General features: G+C 36.7%; 1 protein-coding gene across 2 annotated transcripts in view; it reads left to right on the top strand.

Annotated features, from left to right (window-relative positions):
• Positions 1 to 22,999, top strand: part of STK26 (serine/threonine kinase 26) — a gene marked incomplete at its 3' end in the record, with an annotated part of 30,401 nt that extends 7,402 nt beyond the window's left edge. Inside the window, exons 3-12 of one of the 2 annotated variants that reach the window (XM_079318924.1) lie at positions 7,598 to 7,828; positions 13,705 to 13,761; positions 15,348 to 15,456; positions 15,547 to 15,704; positions 18,163 to 18,348; positions 18,986 to 19,134; positions 19,777 to 19,870; positions 20,363 to 20,425; positions 20,516 to 20,652; positions 21,057 to 22,999. In XM_079318924.1, the coding sequence (XP_079175050.1) occupies positions 7,598 to 7,828; positions 13,705 to 13,761; positions 15,348 to 15,456; positions 15,547 to 15,704; positions 18,163 to 18,348; positions 18,986 to 19,134; positions 19,777 to 19,870; positions 20,363 to 20,425; positions 20,516 to 20,652; positions 21,057 to 21,081 (1,209 nt within the window). Of the gene's footprint in view, positions 1 to 7,597; positions 7,829 to 13,704; positions 13,762 to 15,347; positions 15,457 to 15,546; positions 15,705 to 18,162; positions 18,349 to 18,985; positions 19,135 to 19,776; positions 19,871 to 20,362; positions 20,426 to 20,515; positions 20,657 to 21,056 lie in introns of those variants that run through there. The other variant, XM_079318925.1, reaches the window with a different exon arrangement.
• Positions 23,000 to 25,033: the final 2,034 nt, after the last annotated feature.

The raw sequence follows: 25,033 nt of genomic DNA, 5'->3' as shown, positions 1-25,033 counted from the left end.
CCTCCCCCTTCCCCTTGCCTTTTATGTAATGAGATGCTTTGCAATGCTATGAATGAGCTGCAAAGTAATTGAAAAAGGAGTTTCCTGAAATGGGCAGGTTGGTTCTGGCAGCAGAGGTTCCTTTCTTTGTAGCTCATTTTGGAGTTGCATTTCTGGTTTTCCTCGTGTGCTTTTTGTAGCTTCAGGTCCAGTATCATTGATATGATCGAGGGCCAGTGTTCAAGAAGAGAATGCAGCATTCAAGCTTGTGGTCCTCTAGCCTTGGGGAGAGGACAGAAACATAGGATTCTAGAAGACTGGTGTTTGCCTTTCTTTCTTCAAATGGTCCCTCCCCAAATTAAAGGAATGGTGATACTCTCTAAGTATGGGGTCCCACTTCGGGTTCATTGTGTTCATTTGCTGTGCCTGGAGACTTATCTGTGGTAATGAAACTTGTGGTCTGCTCTTTAACCCACCCACACTGTGGTTTGGAGCCATCCTTTTTCAACTCGTGTGTTTTGTGCCTCACTTGAATTTTGTTTGGCCCGAAAATAAGTAGACTTCTTCAGTGGAGAGATTTAGCAAAAGTACTAACGTGTGTCGTACTTGAGGGCTTTTTACTACTTTTTAGTTTATGAATTGGCATGTTAAAAATCTGTATTTTATTGTAATTTGTGTTCTAGCTGGCTTGTAGTATAATTCTAATTTATTTACAGGAGGAAGGCTGTGTTATCAAGTCCTAGCTTACACAAAAGAAAGTGGCTCACTCTGAAGTGGCTTCTAGAATGAGAAAGCCTATCAAATTTATATAGCAGTTGCCACTTAGGTGTATTTAAATATTAATAAAATGGTTGAAATGCTGTAATGATACAGGTTATTGCTGGCAGAATTCTGACATGGTTATTCCTTTAAATGGGTGTGGCAAAAATAAAAAAAAATTGTTTGTGCACTGATAAGCTGGCTGGTGCTGAAAGGAAAGGCACACGGCTAAAAGTAGTCTACAGCCCATAAATGGTTATTTTTCCATATTCCTATTAGATGTGGCCTTTGAAATCTCTCTGCAGAGTACGTTTTTCAAAGCAGTTCCTAAAATGGAGAGGTTACAAGTGCTCTTTAGCAATGAGAAATTGCAGTGTCTGTTATGTTCTGACTTCTGATTCAGGTTAGTTTATTGAGGTGGGTTAGTTAGTTGTTCAGCAATCACTTGTCCTGCACGGTTCAACAGACAAGATGAAACTTGTTGTGAAAGATAAAATTTGTTGAGCTGTTAATAAATGCAGAACAGAGTTAGTTGAAACACTGGTGCACCAGAACTTGTTGATGTCTTCACTGATTTTTATCTCCATTTCAGGATGTCCATGCTTCTAGCTAGAAAACACTGAGCTACTCACATCTTTCTCCAATTGTATTAAAGACTCAATCATGTAAATGGTGTGTGTCCCCCACTTTAATTTATTTCATTTTTTTAATCGTTTGTGCTCCTGGGAGGTGAAAACAGACTGGGGATTATGCAGTTGTATGCAGTGGTTTGAGGATGTTTTAAACATATACTAGGTAGTTAAAAGGTGTTGATACAAAGAATAGAAGCCAAGTGGGACTCCATTTGAACTGTAGCATGTGTAGAATATCAGTATAGAGAAGCCCACTGTCATGGGAAATGTCTCTCTCTTTCCTCAGTGCAGAGTACTCTTCATAAATAATTGGTGTAAATTTTTTTAATTGCCTTGTGTCAAAGAGCTAATCTTTGGGACATTTGGTATTAGTTCTTTTTTGGGCTTATTTATGCTTTTTCCTAAGCTGCTTTATGTTGTGTGAAAGAAAAGCTAAGAATAGAGGAAGTGAGTTCAGTGGTTTCCATTTTCAGCTTAACGTACAATTGACAGCTCGCATCTGCCACAGGTCAGAGATGGTTTGAATATGAAGGTAATTCTTTCCTTAAAAATCTGACTATAAGTGGATTTGAATGCTGATTTTAGAGTTTTGTTAGTCATAGAAATTTTCAAGCACCTCTCCTTATTAATGTGATGAAAACAAAGCCACATACATTTTTGCTTGCTGTTTTTGCTTATGGATGAAGTTCCCTAGGTTCTCACTAAAAATGGCAATAAGTCTTGGCCTTGTCAGATAAGAGAGATGTTTCATAAAGGCTGTAATGGAGGTCAGGTCCCATTTAAGGACAGCAAAACTCAGATCTAGATTTTATTACCACTGAGTAGAAAAACTTGTAGATAATGTAAAAATTTGATAAAATCAAATTGTTTTGTTGTTAAAATAATATTCTCTGCATATGTATCATACAGTTCCAATAAGTATAATCAAATCATAATATCTTAGTCTTGTCCACCCTTGTCTTGAATGTCAGCAGGTTCATTTTTCTTATTCTTTGTAAGTAATAATGGATCTGCACCTGTGCCTTCATTAACTGGAAACTATTTAAATTTTTATGTATACACACACATGCCTGTGGCACTGTTTCTGTGAGTAATTTTCCTTATGCAGGTAAAATATGAAAATATATATAATTATGTGAATAAATATTATTACATATTTTAATATGCATGGTGTATAATTAGTGTGTGTGTATATATATATAAAATATCTGAAACTACATGCAGATAGTGTATGTAAGAGATAAAGAAAAATGTATCTTAAGATATTACTCTTAAGAAGTTCTGTAGCCTATCAGGTTTGTCAGTCTTATTACCTCTTAATTTTATTTTTGGGGGGGGGTCTGAACAGAAGACAAATTTAAGAGGTACTTTATTATTTGAGAATAGGTAAATGCCTGTGACTGGAATTGCTTGAAATGACAGTCTTTTAAACACAGGTAATTCTGATGGCTTCCAAAGATACCAGGACCTGTTAGGCTCCCATAGTAGTGGGTGCTTGAAAATCATGAGTAAACACTCCATGGGCATCTCTTAGCAACCTTTATAAAATCCTTTGAACTAATTATTATATCTTTATTTAATGCATATTTGGGTAATGTAGATGTAAGTGTAGGTGAGCTGCTCTGTAGCAGTGCTACAATTCCAAGGGAACATCTGTTCCAGATAAAGCCTGAGGAATGCTTTAAGGTCCTCATAGTGTAACAGCATTTCTCAGTCAGGTTTTGGAAATACTGTTAAGACAAAAATATATATATTCTCACAGTGACAGACTAGTTAAAAGAAATCTGACAAGACTGTTAAAATAGTTGCTTTAGGAATCCTGGAGGGTATTAGATGCTTGATTTTGTCAGAATCAAAACATTAGTTCAGTCTCTGTCCAAGATTCTTGAAGTTTTGTTTTTTCATTCAATTGTAGTCAGCACCTTTGGATGAGAGTTTTCTCAGAGACCTTTTTCTGTAAAAGAGCTGTCCTGCAGTGACATATCCACACACAGCCTGACATACTGCTTCTTCTAATTTGGTCTATGTCATTAGATTTCTGTATAATCTTGGAAGTTACATATTCAGTATGTTTCAAGTTTATTTTAAAGGAAGAATTCAGAATTTGATGTACAGGCACTTGACAGGGTCAGAGGTGAAAAGGTGAGTCAGCAAGTCAGTCTTGTAGCAGAAGACAACCAGGACATTGCTCCAGAAACATGTGTTTATTGGAATCAAAGGAAGGAGGTTATATAAGCCAGACTGGCAGAATGATTGACCCAACAACTGACAAAAATGTTTAAAAAAAAAAAAAAGATGGCAGAATAATGCTATAGTGTTTTTTATTTGGGGCTTCTGAGCAGATGGTCAGACTGTATGACCTCCTGAGGTCTTTCTGAGCCAGGTTGTGACTTTGTGTGCACATATGGATGTGCATGAACACATGCAGGGATGCCACAAGGTTGAATAAGAAAGGAGAGATTTCCTGAAGGCCCCAGGCTGTGTGCTTGTGCTGGGCTGCTGAAATGGTGCAGAGGGCTTGTGTTGGTGCTCTTAGTCACACTGGCAGGACTGGAGCTGGCATGTGAATGTGCCTGTGCTTGTTGTACTTGTTGCTGCTTCTGTCTGGAACTGGGCTTAGGGAGGGAAAGAGCAAGATGTTCTCTGCCTGGTTTGTGCACATATAGGTATTATCTTTGGAGAGGTGATGATGGACTCCATATACTGTCTATTGTGTTGTTACCATCTGCTGCCCAACAGACATGGCTTCCCATGGAAACCAGTATTTATTTAAAAAAAAAGAATAACAGTTATTCCTGCAGGCGTATTTCAAAGCTTTTTTCCATTTCAGTGAATGATCTGTGAAACAACAAGGAATTACAATGGGTATTTTTCCTCAGGAGTATTAATAGTGTTAAAAATCGTAATTTCTACCATATTAGAAGTTTAGCTGGCAGCTGTGCTGCAGAAATTTACTGGTGTATGTTGAGGATTTGTGTATACACATATACAATTCTATTTATATAAAATAATCTCCATCCTTTTCTATACATTTGTTTATGGAGCAGTCTTTTAAAATTTTGTTTTGTTTTCATTAGTTATAGAAAAACATTCCTGTAGAACAGTAGGCTGAAAGACAAGGAAATTAAGAAAGGTAAAAGCAAATCTGTTTCAAAATGCAGTCTTTGTTCTCAGGCCATGTTTTAAGTTATGTAGTGTTACAAGTTTGAAGTCTTTCCAAAGAACATTATCTCAATATTAGCTGTAGTTGCTTGGAAATATTTGTCCTTATCCTGGAGTGTCCTGCAGTCCCTTGTCAGCCTCGGTGAGTAACAGAAGCTGTAAAGCTGACTTTGCTTGCTGTGAGAGGATTTTCTGAGAATAGAAAGATGTGACTGTTTCCTCAAGTAGTCCTGCACAGTTTGTTCTCTGATGCTCCCCTGTTCCACCTCCTCCTCCCAGGGATGTACATGGAGTTCTGCAGCACTGCAAAGTCCAGCCATGACTGATGTTTCTCTCCAGCACTCACACATAATGGCATCAGGAGTTGTTGGAAGATAAAATAGCCTTTAAAGCTCTGATTCACCTGAAGTAGCTTGGGAGAGAGAATTTGTAGGCCTGATTTGTTCTGTTAATGGTGGTTATGTGGGTGTATAGGATGGAGTGATGTGCTTTTCTACTGAGGAACCCAGAGGAGTTTTCTGCTTAAGGTTTCTCCCCCAGCAAAATCCAAGTGCTGCCCTTTGAGATGAGCAGACATTTGTGAAGTCCTGGATTAGCTGAGTATGTCTGTGATTAAATTGTTTTTCTTTTATCTGACTGCTTATTCTTTTATCTGGAGTGTTTAACAGGTTTAATCTCAAATCAATAATACCTATTAGTATTAATGACTCCTGAAATTCCAGATTCCAAGTATGTCTTAAATTGAACCTCGTTTTTGTGAAGATGAGTATTTAAGCATCAATAAAAAGTTTTGCCAGTCATTTTTCTTAACTTGTTTCTTGGAAGTGTGTGTCTCTGTTTATTGTAAATGGAGAACTATCAGTTAATTATTCCTCATTGCAACTAATGTAGTTGAGAAGTAATTCCTGGCTAGATGACAGTTTGGCATCTTCCCTGGCAGCAGAGAAAGGATGGGTGGCAGTCACTGCTGCTTTTCCACACCTGTCCCTACAGTGGTTTTTGAATACCCTGGGAATAGATTTTAATTTCAGATTTATTTATAAATGGTTTTTAGTCTTAGTCATGAAATGATGGCAGGAGCTGATGCAGTAGTGTACAGCAATGTCTTTGGACAGTCTGAAGATTTAATGGTGTTCTGCAACCATTTTAACTAAAAACTTTATAAGTACCTGAAGCCTTCAGTCATTTTCTTTCTTAATATAACAATATTACTTCTCCCAGGTTTCAGACCAGAAGGTCCTCTTTTCTTTTTTTTTTTTTTTCATTTCCTTTGTTTGTCTATTTGTTCATCTATTAGGTCTTTCACTGTCTCTATCTATAGAAGAAAATACAAGTTTTTTGTTTAACTATTTCTAGGAATTGTTTTTAATGGAACAGAGTAGCCATGAGCTCATTATAGAGCTCATATAAAGGGGAAACTCCTCATTCCTGTTGCAATTTGCCACTCAGGTGCAGAAGTGTATCCTGTCAGTTTGCAAAATCTGGAAATCCTACCTCCACAGATCACTATGGATCTGCTGTACCAATTCATCTTCTCTCCTCTTGTGATAGCAGAAGTAGCACCTTGGTATATATGAGCAGTGAACTGATTCAGCTGAAAATAAACCTGGCAAATCATCTGGCTAACTCTCAGCTAGATCTGTTTCCTGATTCATTTCACCATATTGTGGAATAAAATCTGGTTCTGGTCAAAGGGAAGTAGCAACAGAAATGGAACTGTCATTTCCAACTAGCTTAAAGTACTAATGTATTTTTTTTTTCCCAGTAAAGATTTTCTCATTAATTTGCAAGAACACAAATATAAAGTTATTTTCTGGAGTTTCATGTTGATACTTGAATATTTGGTTGTGCTTTCTCTCTACTTTAGCTAAACCTTCTGATTCTTTTGCTGGTTCTGACTTTTGGAATGTGAGAAAAATATAAGGCAAATTATGTCTTCCATATTTTCAAAACTTCTTATGAATTAGAGGGCTTTTTTCAGGCAGGGATATTTCTTTATTCAAGCACTGATTTGTGCAGTCAGTTGCCCAGTTCTGATAGCAGTAAGGTGTTTATTTCTGTTGATTTGCAAGGCATGGGCTGTTCTGTTCTTTTGGTGTGTCTGTCTGACCTCTTCAGAACATTTCTCTGTAAACTTTTGTACTCTGGTCTGAAGTTCTGTCTTAAACTGTGGAGTGTGTCATCATGTCCTTCCTCTGATATTTGGATATGCAGGGTTTTCTAAGCAGCCACATGGCATGCTTTATCTTGAAAGGAAAATGAGAATTTACTTCCTTTTTGCTGTCTTCCCAACTACTTGAGTGAAGCTAAAAAATTTAAAATATTTTTATAATGAGCAGTCTGGTGATTTTAAGAGTAGTTATTCAGCAGAGGTTCCAAACCAGCAGTGTCCTTAGCAGTGCTCTGCTCCCCTCTGTAAGGCTGTGGTGGTACCAGCCAGTTCCTACCAGTGCTGTGGGTTCAGTACTCCATGACAGCTTCTCATTCTTTTGCTGAACACCTCTCAGTCTCTCTGGCTTATCTTTATCAGCACTTTTAACTGCCCCAAAGACACCTGCTCTTACCTGCTCTCCTGTTCTGGCAGTGGTGGCATCCTCTCCCCAGCACCCCTCTGTGTGTTACCTGACAGGGAGCTGTGCCTGCCCCAGGCTCTTGGCCAGGTGGGAAGCCCAGCCTTTTCTGCCTGGGTGATGTTGATGGTGGTGCTGTGCCAGTAATTGCATTCCCCAGTCTTCTGAATTACTGCACAGACAGGATTAATGTTTAGAACAGCTATATTCTTTTGTTTTAAAGGGTTGTTATGTCAGGAAGTGAAATGAGGTTTGTACCTGACTCCCTCCATGGTAAGGCTCACCTTGACAGAATTGCATAATGTATGTTCTGTAACTAATAGCTGAATTAGAAGTTTGTGTGTAGGAAATAAATTTACCTGATGCAACCCTTCTGAGGATGATAAATCTGGATGACATGCTTCTTGAGAAGTAATGAGGGCTAATAACTTGGAAGTAAATTAGGCAACTCATGTGTCTTTTTTCCCTTCTTTTTTTTTTTTTTTCTTCTTCTAGAACCACAGAGCAGACCCAGAAGAGCTATTCACAAAATTGGAACGCATTGGGAAAGGCTCCTTTGGTGAGGTCTTCAAAGGAATTGATAATCGGACACAGCAAGTGGTTGCCATAAAAATCATAGACCTTGAGGAAGCAGAAGATGAAATAGAAGATATACAGCAAGAGATAACTGTTTTAAGTCAGTGTGATAGTCCTTATGTAACAAAATACTATGGATCATATTTAAAGGTAATGTATAGTATTGCACAAAGATTTGCTAGAATGCTGCTAGGAAAATCATCTAAAATTAAGAAAGATTTGTCATGCCAGCTTGGCATTTCTAGTAGGTTTGTTTTTTGGTTTTTTTTAACTGAGTTTTTCACTTCATTTTTCTCTTTTTGCTGCTTGCCCTGTGTGGCTGGGATTTGCACAAACTGGCTATAGAATGAACAGTTGATAAGAGATGATTTTTGCCATTGGTTTTGAACCTTGGTTTTCTCTCTTCCCTCCACAATCCCTAGCATAATTTCATGGCCTTTTTGAGCAGGAGAAATATACCTTCATAATTACAGAAACAAAAGCTGTTCCTGGTGTGGAAAGAAACCCTGCACTTGTAAAATGTGTTGGCAGTTGTGCAGCTTAGTAGGCCTGAGACAAAGTAACACTGACATCAGCAGAGTTATGTAACCACTGTGTGAAATGTTATCTAAGGCATAATTTAACAAACAAACAAAAATGAAAACCTACAGAAATCCAAAATGTTGAGTAAAACTTTTCACTTTAAATAATGCTTAAATGTTTTGTGCTGCTGACATATTTTAGGTGACTTTTTTTAAAATCCCTGAAAACATGTAAGCTGAAGTTTTAGTGATAGTTCAAAGTATATTAAGTATCTGGGAGGGGTTATTTGCTTGTGTTTGGGTTTTTTGTTGGTTTTGATTTGTTTGCTTCAGTTTGGGAGGTTTTTCTGGTTGGTAATGTTTCTTGGTGCTTGGTCTCCCTCTCAGTATTTCTGCTTTCTTAGAGTATAGTGGGGGTTTTCTGCATTTGAAGATAAATTTCTGATAAGTGTTCTGTGTCACACTTGTGCTGTATTTTTGAGTGCTATGTAAAAGTATTTGCAGAATTTATTTGGTATTATTCCTTCTAGATTTTGCTTTTTTCATTTAAATTGCAAAAGTCTTCATTCTTTTATATTTTAATTCTAAGTGGGTGAGTTATTTTCCCAAAATTTTCAGTATATTTAGTATACTCCAAATTGTAACTTCTCATATTGGCCAGTGTAAGACAGCTGTAGTGGCTTTGCTGTTTACTGTGAGTTCTGCACACCCAAGTAAACATACAAATTGCTGTTGATAACCTATTTTTGCTTCTTTTTATTGGGCTCAATCAGTGGAATTTTTTTTTGTTTGTTAATAAGTAATAAATATCTGAGAAGTGGGATTTACTTTCCACCATCACAGTGTATTAGAACAAGCAGGTTTGTCTCAAGATAACTTTGAATTCAACTGGTAAGGTTCCCCTGGAGCAGTGCACAAATGGTACTGCAGATCCAGACATGATCAGTCTTTTTTACAGTCCTTTATTTTCTGTGATGAGCTAAGTCCTAAATTCTGTTCTGAATATCCATCATTTCAACTTTGTGCTGTAAAAGCCCAGTTGTTTGCCCTGAATACAAACAGGTCAAAGTAAGTCTTGGAAAGTGTTTTTACTTGGAAGTGTTTTTGCTTAGAAAAGTGTTTTGTGAAATCTTAAAACTGAGCAGCGATTTCAGCTGCTATAAATGGAGGAATTAAACTTTGATTGGGTGGGGATTTGTTTTGTTTGTTCTTTGTTTTCTTGGAGGTGGGGTGTGAAAAGAGCTTATGGATTGAACAGGGAAAGAAAATAACCTTTTTATTACAGCAATATAGGTGTGGAGAGTAGAGTCTAATTATTCCATCAGTGCTATACAACCATTAAGTTCTTGGAAAATGTAGGATCATGTTAATGCTGCTGTACTCTCCTCACCACTGTGTGAGTTCTTTCCATTTCTGTTCTAGATGGAGGAATTCTGAAAAATTAATGCTGATCTCTTGTTTACTTTTCACACTTGTAAAGTTTTTGGGGAAGGAAAATTTCTGTGCATGAAGTTTGGGGGTGGTGTTTGTGGAATTTTGGTTACTTTCCCCTTCCTTTAATAAATCCCTCTAATTAAAAAAAAAAAAAAAAAAGACAAACAAAAAAAACAAAAACACAAACCAACAAATAAGTTGTTTACAGGAATCTTTTCCATCCCAGACTAGCATGATAGGTAATTCTGCTGCTTGCTATTCCTGAAGTAAATTAATAAAAATGTCCATGAATAAATGAGTACCTTTAATTCTGTAATTAAAAATAAATAATAAACTTTTAAAGTAGTATCTTCTATCTAAATTCTTAGACTAGATTAATCCCTGGTTGCTAGTTCAAGATCTTTCATCGTGAGACTCCTCAGGGGAAAGAGGGTATTGGCTTTATTCAATGTGCAGATTCTTTTATTCTGCCTTTTCATTTTAGTAATAGCAGGTATTTTGAGAGTTGTGTCTGTCTACTTTTGTTTGTTTGTTTTTTTACTTAAATTGTTCTAGCTGTTAACTTTTTATTAGCTATTTCTTTGAGAGTGGCTGTCAGCCTAATTGTTAAGCTGTGCAGTACTTCATTCAGGATTTAACTTTTCTATACACTGTAAGCATCTCTTTGAAGCAATGAAATGGGTACAGTTGTGTACCAAATGACTGTATAATTAAAGGTTAAAGAATATTGAAGTTAAATTCTGAAAAATAAGACATCTTACTTCTTACAATGCCAAGTCCTAGGCTTCAGAGATCAGAAGCAGTTTGCCATGGATATAACTGATGTGAAGTTCACATTCATATATGTTCCATATGCTTATTGCTGGATACTTCAATTTTTATATAAAGATCACTGGAAAATTTCTGTAAATACTTTTCAAGATAATGGTTAAAAAGAACATAGGCATAAGGTAAATAGAAGCTATTTCAAAATGTAAGATAATTTTTTTTTTCCTTAGCATCTTTATTTACAGGCAAACAAAATAGTTGAGCCAGTGTGCTGTGTTTCAGATAATGCTTTATGGACTAGAAATAGTTTACTAAAGTGTATTAATCCTGCATGGAGCTCTCTCTGAAGCTGTAGAAATGCCATTAGAAATGTTTATCATTTTACACTGTTCAAAGAGACTCAGTATTTTCCTGACTAAAAGGCATTCAAGTTGCCTACAGCACTTACTGATATTTCTCTAATTCAGTAATTAATCTAGATCTGTCTTAAATCTAAAAAAATTTATAGTTTCCACTTTGAAGAAACCTCAGCTGTGATCATGTGTTGACTTCAAGTTTATCATGTAAGCCTCAGTTCATCCAGTTGAACTGTAATGGAATATCTTCTGTTGTAACTTACTCTTTTAAAATCAATTTTAACTAAGCTTTCAGTAAGCAGATTGTTCCTGTCATCATTTTGTAGTTTTTGAGTTTTCCCTGTGGCAAGATAGTTGATAGCTAAAAGTTGTTAAATCTAGAACACCGAAAAAGAGATGTAATTTTGAGGGGGTTCTAATTGCAAACATTTCAGATGAGAGATTATTTTTTTTTTTTGTACAGTCTGTTCTCCATATTCTGTATCCTGACAGTTTCTTTGCACTTCAGGATGCAGAGGCTGCCTTGTGGCTGATGGAGATGGAGTGGCCCAGTCCCAGGGAGCCTGGGGCTTGCCAGCCACATGCAGGCTCTCCCACGTGCCCCTGCTGCTGAAAATCTTTATATCAATTACTTTCCTTCCTAACTTGTGGCATTCTGCAGTCTATACTTGTATATCCAACTTGTAAATGTAATTTTAAAAGTATGGATAGTCCCTTAATAGTTTTCCTAGCAGTGCAGTGTTACTTGTCTGTTATCAGGTATTTTAGTCTTGATTAACCTTATCATTGGTACAAGATGGCAAGGTCTGCTTCCTTGAAGTTATCTTTATCTTATGATAAAGTTGATGCCATTTTTCAGTTATTGGGACACAAAAAGGTACAAAAGCCCCATATCATGGTAATGTGAGATATTTTGAAGTTCAAATGGGAGTTTCCCATTGTATTAACCTTAAAGCTTAGGTATTAGAATTTTTTTCCTAAATTTTCATTGGGTGTCTGGCAAGATCAACAGTGTTTTCTGAACATACTGGTAGATGATGTGCAAGCATGTATACAGTCAAAGAATGCACCTCAATAAACATATTTGTGTACAATAAAACAATGTTTTACCTTTATATCATGGCTTTCACTAATGGGTGTAGAATCTTACAAGCTTCAGCTGTATTTCAGCTTTTGTGGCTGTAAGATAATTTAAGTCCTGATAGAGGTATCTGTAGATATTTAATATTTGGATGTAAATTTGACTCCTCATCCCCTATTACACTTGGATTGCTATTAACATCTCAATAAATAAACCATTGGGTGTGGAGGGTTCCCTTGATAAGTTAGATAGGTGAATTGAGTGTTTTCTTCCAGCTTAATGGCTTGTCAAAATGCATTACTCCCCTACCAGTTCAGGCAAGAAAAAGATTAAAAGTATTAAAATTTACTGTAGTTCTGCCATCTTCTGGTTACACAAATTTGGAAAGTACACTTGAAGTGCTTCAGCTGGACTTCCCAGCAGTACCATAGAGATAAATCTCTTGATGACTGGAATTCCCTGTTTTCCTTATTTGTGCCATTTAGACCAAGGTTTTCAGTATCTAGCCTTGTAACTTTTACAGCCACCTGAGCTTGCTCTTTTCTTTTGCAAATAAAACAAACCTGAAGTTACTCTCAGCTTTTCAGATTCAAATATGGAGAAATCCTACAGTAATAATCTAAAGATACTGGTTGTTCTGTCCTGTCTATTTATACTTGGCTGACAGAAAATAGCTAGGAAAAAGGTTGTTCATGCCTGGCTAGAAAATACCCACACCCAGTTACAGTGGATAGCAGCAATTTCTTTGAGACATTATTTGAGGAACAGTGCTTTCTCATTTTCACCCTGTACTGTTTTCAAGTAATAGTCAAATTCTCCAAACATGTCTGGTAACCACAATGTTTGCCTTGAACAGGAGTTCCTTGCAGGTTTTCTAAGCTGACAAAGTTGGGCTTTATAAAAACTGCTAAAATTAGCCAGCCCTTCCCTGCTGAGATCATAATATTGGAATAGACTCTCATAAATGGTGTGGTTTTTAAATTCAGTATAAATCTAATAGAGCACACTTTGTTAGGATGGTTGGATATGGTGCTTTCAGAAACTGCACCTTTATTTACTTGCTGAGTTTTCTTTAGATTTCCATCCCTGGGCTGGCCTTAGAGTGGGAAATTATACAATGGAGAATGCAAGAGGCTTTAAAGAGTATTCCTGCCCTAAGCTTGTGCTCTGTAATGAGGAACTTGCACTGGTAAATATTTGCTGGAAACTTACACAGTGTGTGTGGTACTTTACCAGCTGTGTTTCAGTTGAGCATTTTTAATAACTGGATTTTATTTTAAATAAATATGTTTATTCACAGAATTTTCTAGAGTAGTAGCACATAGATTCATATTTGAGTTTTGCCTTTTGAGGGGCCTCTGGCAAGTGAGGAGTCTGTAGATTTGTTACCAAGTGTTTCCAGTTTTGTTTCTATGAACCAGCCACCTTTTGCTGTGACAAACCAAGGACAAAGCACCTAGAAATCAGTGTTAGAATAATTTGTCAGTTCTAGAGGCTGACATCTCCACAGAGGAAATGCAGAAACTCACATGTTCTAAAGGTCCATTTGGAATAATTATTTGTATTTGTTAAAACTTAAACCACTACCTAATCACTTTTTTCTCTCTTCTGTTCCTTTAAGTGAAATCATTCTAGATACTATGTAGAAAAAATTGGTTAATAGTGATGGGTTTTTTTCATTGCTTTTTTAAATACAGAAGTCAAACTTAGTATTTTAGAATTCATGGGAGCTGTGTGATCATTGTGCAACTAGGTGATTAATGAGATACTATTTGCCTTTTCCTCGGAGTGCTGGTAGTCTGTTGAAATATATATAAATTTTTATGGCAGTCTTGGGCTTTTGACAACTCATGCTTTCTTTTACAGGGCACAAAACTATGGATAATAATGGAATACTTGGGAGGAGGGTCAGCTTTGGATCTTGTAAGTATATGGGGGTTTTTTTGCATTATAAGTATCAGTGAACGTTATTTCATTGTGGTTTTCTATCACTTTCTAAAAATAAGTAAGGCAGCTGATACTACATCACTTCAAAAAGTGTGAATTAGAATGGTAATTCTGTCACATTGAATTCATGTTAATTTTTCTATTTTACTTGTTGTCTCTAAGCATTAGGAAGCATCCATTTGTTCTCAAATGAAGCCATGGGGTTTTTATTTAGTTTGAAAAGTCCTTTTCTTACAGTATGTTTGGTGGGGTTTTGGATCTGTCCATTGCTTCCCACCTCCTCCAAATAGAATTCGGTACACTTCAGTAAAAAATGTTTCCTTTAGGTTTGAATCTCAGGAATGAATGAGGAGTGTGTCCACAGAGAGATAATTTTAACTGGTTCAAAAGTGTTGGGTTTTCCATGTTCAGGTATTTTCAGTGAAGCATGAAAGTGCCTTTTAGTTCAGATAGTGTGGCATTCATGGAGGGTGTAGCCTGGAGAGTGCACAGTGCTCTGAGTGTGAATGTGGTTTCCCCACGGTTTCAGTGCAGCTCTGCCTCTGCTGCAACACTACAGACCCACCCTTTCCTGTAAGATAATATAGCTCAGTCTTTGTGTGACTCTGCAGGAAAAATACCTTGTCTACGTTATTACAGAATGGTAATAATTGTATCTTCACTAGCAGGGGTCTTGTCTGTGAAAGCTGGAGTATGTACTTGACTTCATGAATCTATTTAAACTTCTTTGTGAAACACCATCACATCAACTCACCAAAAGCACAGTAATTAGGTGGAGTGTGTGGTAGTTTGTAGCTGTAGAACTTGTCCCTTTTGAGGAAGGGGCTGTGAGCTACTCTAACACTTCTGAGTAACTGATTGTATTCTATGGACTGTCAGGGAAATAGCTATTACTAGTGTCAATTTAAATCACTGAATCTGTAAAAGAATAAACTTTTAGAAGAATAAATTTCAGTTTTGCCTCATTTGCCTCACTCTGCCTTAACGTAATTTCATGGTGTTCACTATTGTGCTACTGTGTTGCTGGTATTTTTTTTTTGATTGCTCACTTTAATTTCGTTTGTTTTATTAGCATAGCTTTCTACTATGCAAAGTTTATACTTAATCCATTAGCAGCTTTATAGTAGCATGTTATGTTCTTGATAGAAAGGCAAGCGTGGAGTCAAAAATGCTGGGGCAAGTAAAAACTGCATCATTAAATTTAAAACCCACAGTCAGCAGATTAATCTATTTTGGAATAAACTGCTTTTCTTAATTTACTTAGTCTAAATTGCAAAATTCAGTCTGCTGTGTTTGTTGCCTGTAGGGAAAGAAAACTTTGTGGAAAGTTAGTTGTTGCTTTTCCTGTGCTTTATATGCTGAGGGGAGCACAGGCAATGTGTGTTTGAGGAGTAACAGCATTTTCAGTGTGTTGGCACTAGGGGAGATGTGAAGGTGATCATTCCAGTGGCACTTATGTCAATAAGAATATTGACATATTGCATTGAATATTTCATTTAATCTAAGCAAGGCAAAAATTAGATACAAGACTGAAATTATTTTAACGTGTCTTTTTTCTGAAGCTGCGTGCTGGCCCATTTGATGAATTCCAGATTGCTACTATGCTAAAGGAAATCTTGAAAGGTCTTGACTACCTACACTCAGAGAAGAAAATTCACAGGGATATAAAAGGTGTGCAACATTTCAAATGTTACTTTGTTAAAGCCTTTGAAACAATAAAACTGTATTCTAACTAGTTATTATGTTACTTGTCCCTGGCAGCTGCCAATGTCTTGTTATCAGAACAAGGTGATGTTAAGCTTGCTGATTTTGGAGTTGCTGGGCAGCTAACAGACACACAAATTAAGAGAAATACCTTTGTTGGAACCCCATTTTGGATGGCCCCTGAAGTTATTCAGCAGTCAGCATATGATTCAAAAGTAAGTATGAAAACAGTTTTCTTCTGATTATCTAACAGCATTTATTTAGATTTTTTGCTTTTAGTTCTATCAGTATGGGGAGAAAAAAAATTAGATTTGAGATTACAAGGTTTCAAATAATAAAATTAAAAGTAGGATTAAGTTGGTTTATGTCATTGTACTCAGGTGCAAAGTCACCAAGTAAAATAGTGATGTCACGTCTGTTTCAGAGCAATTCCCAGAATGTGAGGTGGTTGGTTGATCTGATTTAAATTCAATGTTTTGCATTTAATTCAAACAGTAATAAAGTACTCATGAAGTAAAATGCCACCAGAATATGGCAGCTTATTTAAAGCCAAGTTGGTGCCAAAATGTTAATTTCTTCTCACATTTTTATACACAGCTCTGGGTATAATTTCTCAAATGATGTTTCTGAGGAGCCATGTAATGCTGAAAATTTTAGCACAGGTCTTGAGAAGGTAAAAAGTAACTTGGTGGCTGTGGCTTAGTAGCATTTTGTACCTTGCACCTTTCTTTGTCATGAGAACTCTTGATGGATGACTAATTGCAAAGGAGTGTTTCCCTTTCTGAACTAGCAGTAGAAAAGCAGAATTCTTCCATGTTTTTCTGAGAGTTGAGAACTGGTGCTAGAAATGACAATAAGGAGGGAACAGTCTCCTCCTCTGTGTGTAAAACCACAAGCAGCATGTTTCAGTCTGGCATTGGACCTTCCACACTCTGTAGGCAAAACCTTGAAATAAGATCAAGAGAATAAAAATCTTGGTATGTGTGAAGTAATGCTTTCTTGCTGGTTTTTCCTCAAATGGTAAACATGAAACTGTACTTATGTGATGTGCATATAGAGAAAAACTGTTGGGTATCTGAAGTGTCCTGAAAACATTCACACTCCAGGAGACTTTCCCAGGATCAGTCAGACTTGAAGGAATTTGTGTACTTGTCACAAGGGTTCTTGTTGATAAAAAAGTTGGAATTCTCCTGTTCAGGGTTTCAGTGCAATGTGTTCAGTCCCACTGTAATGTGTTGCCTGTGGCATTTTGGAAAAGCTCTCTACCCCACTTTAACAAGTGTGTTGGCCAGTCAGGTTGGGAATAATTCTTCTGCTTCCCCTGTGTATAGATCAGCTTCACCAGCCCTTCATTTACATTTCCCCAGCAACCTAAATTTTGCCCTCCATATCTCATCAGTGTGTTGCAAGAGCAATGTCTTCACCTTTTTTTTTTTTTTCCATGCCAGTAGGCTGGTGAAAGAACACAGAAGGTAGAAGCCTTTGGTAGGAGAGATGGAGGATTTGGATAGAATACACTCCAATTTCTAGGCTAATACTGATGACTACTTTGGTATCTGGACTGGATTTTAATCTTCCTTCTTCTCTCTCTACTGCAAAAGCCTTGGAAAATAAACTAGAAATTCATACATTTTAGTATTTTACAGAGATTTTAAGCCCTGTCTCTTCTTTCAAATAATTTTGCTCCAATGCTCTATACCATAGAGTAAACAGGGATTGCAATTTGCATCTCTCCAATGTTCCTTTTTGCTCATAAGACCTAAATTAGCTGTACTTTATAGCAAAGAATTTAACTCACTGTTTATTACTGAAACATCATAACCAACTGTAAATTTTTACTCTACAGGCAGTTTTGGTTTATGATTCTGTGCCAAGTGTAGTCAACTGTATTGCCAAACATTTTTTTAATGAGAAACACCTTTAGTGAGCTAAGTAGCTATTGTAGCTCATCTAAAAAAATGCAATAATATATTTCATTTGGGAAAAAGTCAAAATCAGAAATAGTTTTAAAATATTAGTATTTTATATATGATATCAAAATATACTGTATTCTGTTACAAAGGTTATAATGATGCTTTTAGCTAAAATAAAAGGTACTTCTTTATCCTTCTATGAATTACACTTGGTGCTTCAAGTGGTGTTTCAAGTCTAACTAGTTGTCAATAATTCTCCCAACTGAATTCATTCAGCAGTCTGTTAGGAAAGAAATTAAGTGATCCCCTGCTGGATTTGATTCAACTTTCTGCTTTGTTCCTTTAGAGTGAGCTATCAAACAAAGTTGGGTACCTAATCAAACTCTGAATTAGACATAGGAAATTTGTGGCAATTTGTCATTAACATATGGAAAAAATCAAAGGAGGATCAATCTTTCTGCAGCTTTTCCAAAAACGTGTAAATTTAGGTGTCCATTTAACTTGCTGGCAGTGTTAGAACACCAACTGTAACAAAAATGTTTTTCTAGATGTTTGTCATTAAAGATAAATTAAGTCAGGTAGGTGACTTAATTTGTGAGTCAGGTTTTCCTGAAGTGTTAGAGAGGAATGTTTGCATTATCTACTTAGGCCAGCATTAATTTTATTATGTAGATGCATTATATGTGAAGATTTCAATTACTGAATACTTAGTCATGCCAGCCCATAATTTTGTACTAACAGTCCCTTTTCCCTCTCTCAGGCTGACATATGGTCACTGGGCATCACTGCAATTGAACTGGCCAAGGGGGAGCCTCCCAACTCGGATATGCATCCAATGAGAGTTCTGTTCCTCATTCCAAAAAACAATCCTCCCACTTTATTAGGAGACTTCAGTAAACCTTTTAAAGAATTCATTGATGCATGTCTGAATAAAGACCCAACATTTGTGAGTAGATAAATGTTTGTGTGTGTGTAAATATTTCAGTTTTGCTTTCTGCTCTCTTGTGCTTGTGAAGTATTTTGCTGGCATTGTGCATAATCAGTGATTGAAAAAATTTTAGAGACTGTACTTTCCACTGTAAATTTTAGTGGTGCTTTTTAATATCTCTATGTCTATCCTTGTTTGTTTTGTTTAAAATACTCAAAAGGAAGAAGGAGAATGCTGAAAGAAATTACAGTAGCAGAGGCAGATTCTTAAAATGCACTTTAAACTAGGATAATGTCAGAAGAGAAGCTTTAACAGAGGAGAGAATCATCTGAAATCCTTTTCTTCAGCACAACTTTCGCTGTCTGAATTCAGCTCACAGGGAAATGTTGCACTGGAGAGTTTTCATTAGTCATTTTCCTGGGTGTGCCCTTCTAACGTAGCAGGATAAGCTCTATAGTCTATGGGTGACTCGATCGTATTTTTAGCGTGCTCGTAAATGTGGATTACTGGCTTTTCTGACTTCCTGTTTCACTAATTTCCTGATATTATACAAGTTACCTCTAGAAGTCTGTGTTGTCTCACAAAGTCTCCCCTATTAGCATTTAAAATCATGAAATGTTAGCATGACATTAAATATTTAAAGTGTTTCTTACAGCGCCCTACTGCAAAAGAACTTCTGAAGCACAAATTCATTATGAAAAATGCCAAGAAGACTTCCTATCTGACAGAACTGATTGATAGGTTTAAGAGGTGGAAAGCAGAGGGACATAGTAGTGATGAAAGTGATTCCGATGGTTCAGATTCGTAAGTTTATTTTCAGTATAGTCTTGTTTGGGTGTGAATTTTGTTGGGGTTTTTTTTTTAGATAATGTTCTTAAAAGTGGGTTTGCTGCAGCTTTTCTGTGTAATAACACTGTTGCTGTACTCCTGTCTTTTTCCCAAGAAAACCCCCTGTAGGACCCTAAAGACTAACACATAAGCCACATGTTTGTTGCCTCTTTATCTCTTTAAACTCAAATTTCAGTTCTGTTTAAGTGCTATTTATTTCCTAGTCTAAGACTAGTGGTTGTACCAAAACCCCTGAATCACAGTTAGAGATATTGCAGGGGAAGGTTGAGGTGCATGAAGAAGTTTGCAAAATGCCTGTGGAACAACATGCTTTCTGTAAGTCTCTTGTTTTTCTGGCTATCAGATAACTCTTAAATGGGATGCCATGGGAGAAGGTAAGCCTTTGTAGGTAGATAACATCTTCTGATTGCTTTTGATCACATTTCAATTTATTCAGCCTCTTTTAAAGTTCAGTTAATGTTTCAGTACATGTTTTTTCCCTTATTTTAAGGAATATGAAATTAATCCTGATAGACTTATTATGTATTTGGGTTACATATGTTTGCTTGGTGTTCTGTTATGGCTAGTGTTATGTACATCATGTTCTTTTTGTTTCAGGGAGTCCAGCAACAAAGAGAATAATTCTCACCCTGAGTGGAGCTTTACTACAGTTCGGAAGAAGCCGGATGCAAAGAAGCTCCAGAACGGGACGGTAGGTACAGACAGAGGAGTTCTGCTTTCTAATGCTGGCTCTGAAGGCACTTTAGGGAAGATGGTGATAAAAATTAGTAACTTCACTTTTCATAAGAACTGATTGGATTTTTGGCAGTTGAAGAGATGATGCATGTTAGTGGTATTTCCTATGCCATGTCAGCCCCAATGTAAAATATACTGCAGATGTACTGTAGATCAGTATCCATTCATAGAGATAGGAATTCTAAAGTCTCTTACTAGTGAGGAAAAACTGAACTGTTTTTCTAATGCTGAATTACATTGTTTGAGACATGTCATCAGACATCTATTTCAACATCCCATAACATTTGTTGATGTACTGTGTCTTTGTGGATTTTATAATGTATTTTAAACACTTTGTTAGTTCAGTTTCCAAAATCACATGTGTTGTGTTAAGAGGAAGTGTGTATGTTGTGTATATGCTGATGTATGTTGTAATACACTGATGTAATCCATACTTGTTAACTTCTAGGATCAGGATCTTGTTAAAACCCTGAGTTGTTTAACTATGATAATCACCCCTGTGTTTGCTGAGGTAAGTGTTGGCTTCAAAATCTTCTTTGAATATATTAGCCAAATGTTTAATAACCTTTCTGAGTTTTAATTCTTTTGGTTTTCTCTTCAGCTTAAGCAGCAGGACACAAATAATGCTAATAGAAAGAAAGCAATTGAGGAACTTGAGAAAAGCATCAATGTGGCAGAAGCAACATGTCCAGGGATCACAGATAAGATGGTGAAGAAACTTATGGAGAAATTTCAGAAGTAAGTAGTTCAGTGATAAGAGAAAGATCTGCTTTGTCCAGTGCTTTAATCCTTTAACTTTGTAGTTATAGATAACATTTCTGTTTGAGACTGAAACTAATACTAACAATCACTTTATCTGGTGTTGAAGTGCTGCAGCTTTATGGTAGTTTCTATATCTTGCTTCTTTAATTTAGCCTACAGGTTTGTCTTAGTCATTTTTACAGGCAATAGGAGAGACAGAGAATCTTTCTTTCCTCTTTTAGGAATGTTTTCTTGGGAATGTCACTTCTGGTGGGTTTTTTACTATAAACCATTGAGCTGAAGGCACATACTAGTTTAGTGGTGCAGAAATATTTATGTGCTGTTTATCTAGCTGAAACAATATAATTAACAAAGATTTAACTTGCATTTTTTATCTGTAGATTTTCTGTTAATGACTCATCCTAAGAAACTTCACACAATTGACTGCTGTTTCGTATGGACCCAGTGAAACCCACCAAAACTACTTCAAGCTTGGCAGTGCTTAGCTCATGAGCTCCTTGTGCCTTTTGGATCTTTGCAACATATTGATGGTGATTGAGGATTTGAAAGAACCTACTCAACTATTTTGTGGCAGTGCACATGGTTTTATATTTTCAGGAAATTATTTTGTAAAGAACAACTTTTAATATTGTAGTTTCACCTGTTTAATCTGATAAATGTTGAGGTGCAGTTTTGCTTTTAGAAATAACCATTACTTTAGTTAATAGAATGTGCAAGTACAGTATGTTTTGATGCTATTTTGTTCCTGTACATGGAGTTGTACAGGTCTTTTATATTCATGAGTTAAACTTTTGTAAATCACTAACAAGCTTCAGAGAAAAATAGCTTTTTCACAAGCATATTCAAGACGTGTAATGTAGTGGCAAGGGTATTGCTGTAGCACCTGCTTCAACCAGCATATAGTTATCGTGCCCTGGAAAACAAACCTGCAACAGTATCTATTTTAATTCTAAATTGGTACAGTATTTTAGGCAGCTCTATGATTAAATATATTTGAGAGCAATATGGCAATAGTTTGCAGGTGATATGTAGCAACAGGTCTATCCTGATGTACAGTCTGTGTAGTACCTTTTAGAACAGGTTTCGAAGTAGTAACTCAATCTTACATCATCATGGTAGGAAAATTTAGAGCAATACAGTTGAGGGGGTGGGGCTTTTGGCAATAATGGACAAAACCTGAAGTCCAATTTAACTTAATTTAATATTTTTTTTCCTCTGAGTATACATGGCTGGGTGGAAGGGAGCCAGAGAAGCCGAGCGTCGCATGTTACATACCTCACACGCAGGTATCGGTGTAACACCAGCGTTCTGTGTGGTGGTGTTGTTTCTCCTGTAAGATATTTATACACACTTCTGTTCTGAAAGACATTAAATACAGTACATCAACATCATTTGTTTATAATTTTTCTGAAAGTGTATTTTAAATATGTATTTACCAGTTAATATGCAAATAACTGAGTTATAGATATTCTTTCACAAAAAGGTAGTACTGTGCAGTACGGAGTGATTTTTTTTTTTTTTTTTCATAAAAAGTAGGTAAGACTATAAAGTTGCTTTCAGTTATATATTTATGGTACTGCTAGGTGGGTAATCTCTTCTGTTGTTTTGTTTTGATTTGGTTTTTTCCCTTTTTCAACCCAGTATGTATATTATGCTGAAGTTTTGAACTGGGATTGTTTTTCAGTACTTAGCTGTGGAACTGTTGGTGTAAATTTATTTTTGATAAAGGCTGGGTGTGTTTATTTTATGGTTCAGACCTGCACATTTTGTTTTTGCACAAAAGTCATTTTAAAGAATCTGAAATATATCTGCCAAATATTAAAAAAGTAATGGTGTGCAAGTAAATACTGCATTTTTCATCAAATGTTGCCATTACATCGTTTTTATATAAAGGACACTTGTGAGAGATGGTGGTTAGATATGCCAAGGACAATTATTTTCAATGGTGCCTACACTGTAAAAAAATTACTTTTAACTCCTTGTTTTAATTTTAAAAAAATGTTTCTGTTTAAAACTTTCATCTGCTATATAACTGAAATTCAATTAGAATTTATATCTGAGAAAAAAAGTCTGGAAATAGTTTTTGAAAACAATAATGTTATGGATTAAATAAATATTTTTATAAATGTAAAAGCAGCAAAAGTTGTAAATACAGTTGATCTGAAGCTTTACAAAATAACTGCATCACAGAAACAAATTGTAGTGCTCCTCTAGCTTCTGTAGTTGTTAGTCTTGTAAATCTGTTTATAGATGAAGCCTATTTCAATGTTTTGGGGGGTTTAAAATGGTTTAAAAATAAATATTTAAGTTCTGTAAACTTTCATGAGCTTGTTCTGTTGTGCATCATTTTATTCTGTGCAGAGGTGTGGATGTGGCTGTGAGAAGGGTGTTCCCTGCAAAGCTCTGGGTCCCACACTGTCCTTGTGCAGAGGACACTTTCCAGCTGGGAATGGATGGAGCAGTCCTGGGGTTCAGTTTGGTTCCTTTTCTAGAGGGGAGGTTCCAGGATGTCAGCTTGGCCCTGTCTGGCAGTGCAGCTCTGGCTCAGCTCTGGCTCAGCTCTGGCTCAGCCCTGGCTCAGCCCTGGCTGTCTTTGGCCTCAGCACAGGGCACTGAAAGGACACAGACAGTGCCACAGCTCCCTCAACTTTCACCTTGGCAGCCTCAAAACAAAACTCATTTTAAGGAACTCCATGTACGTTTATCAGAATTAAAAACGTGGGGTTTTTTTATTTCTATGTCAATTCCCTTAAGGTGCTCATTTTCTGTGGGAGTTTGAGGGAAGAGCTGATGGGAATTCCTCCTGAGTTTCATAACTGGTGGCTCTACCCTGTTGACACAGGATCTTTAATCTATGCAACTCTATGAACAATTCTGGGTAGGTGGGGTTAGCAAATGACATGGGAAGTTGGAACCTGACGTGTTTGAGATAGAGCTGTAATAAGTTGCTGAACTATGGTGTCTCTTCTTTTCCTGTGGAATGGGTGAGATGTCCCTCATGGGACAGCATGGGGAAACCTCCCCCACATGTGTACAAAACATTCATTCTCTTGTATTGCAGTCCATTCAAGTGAGTTTTTTATTGTGCTGCATATGCCTGAAGTCTCTGTGAATCATAAGACTATAATTAGGTCTTAAAAAGGGACATCTATATTGCTGGTTCCAGAGATGAGCTGCCTTTTTCCCACGTGTTAGTTATTGATGAACTGTGTAACTTAATCAGCAGTATTCTGTTGCTGGCAGATAGCTAATGGAAAGATAGATCAAAATATTCATGCAGGGACCATCTTCTTGCTCTTTTGGTTTGCCAGGTTTCCTGCTGTAGGTTGAGAAAAATTGTTTCTCAAGTAATCTTATCAAAGTAATCTGAATTGCAGAATAGAGAGATAGGAGTCCTTTATGAATGTAACCATTCTTTAAGCCTTTGGTCTCTGACCCCCTATTCATTTCTGTGCAGTCAGTGTAGTGCCATCACACCTGCTCTTGACTAGGAATTTCACCAGCTGAATAGCAGAGTGTGTAGGCTTAATGTGCTTGCACAGTTCAGTGATTGTTAAGTCTGATTTTTATCATACTGTTTTATGATTTAACACTGGAATAAAATTATTTTCCTCTTTGCAAAGTTTTAGTGGTGTGTAGATTGGCTTGTCTTATTTCACAGCTTTTTGTCTAAACTTTTATGTTTTATATAAATCAGTTACTTTTATCTGAATGCACTGAGTTGCTTAATGTTTTCCCACTGTGTGATGCTGCAGTGCCTTCTCCCCTTCAATAATCCATTGTGTAAGGACTGTAACAGTTTACATTTTTCAGGTTCTGCTGTTTGTCTTTCACCACCAGCAAACCAAATATTTCCATATTTTTGTTCTTCCCTAGGGAAACAAAATCACGTAAGTAGATGTCCTTATCTTGGGGGTGAATAGGGCTGAGCAGGGAGTGAGGGGAAGGACTTAGTCAAGGGTTATTTCCATTGTTCCTTGACAAGTAAGCCACTGCTTACTGGGATTGTTCCTTAATTTTAGTCAGTCCCAAAAAGTGCTTTAAGCAGTGGATTTAGCTCAGAGATGTTAATTTGTGTCACTTATTGACGAGCTGCTTTGTTCCTCTGCTATTGTTGACCATGTGTAGGATGTGCTGAGGCACAGTGCCCATGCTGTGCCCCAGTGCTTCCTAGTCCATGGAAAAATCCAAAAATAGTTCCCAAGTCCTTGTTTCTCCCTCAATGCTGTTTTCCTAGCATAGTCCTGAAGATCAGGCCTGGAAGTTCCTGAAGATTTGAGCAGGGTCTTTGTACAGTGATCTCTCTGGCACAGGCTCAAGGTGTGTGTCCATGTGCTTTGAGGAGCTAACAGAGATC

This window comes from Erithacus rubecula (assembly GCF_903797595.1).
Source record: "Erithacus rubecula genome assembly, chromosome: 15".
Lineage (NCBI taxonomy): Eukaryota > Metazoa > Chordata > Aves > Passeriformes > Muscicapidae > Erithacus > Erithacus rubecula.
Note: the sequence above shows the minus strand (reverse complement) of the source record. Positions and strands in the feature narration are given on the sequence as shown.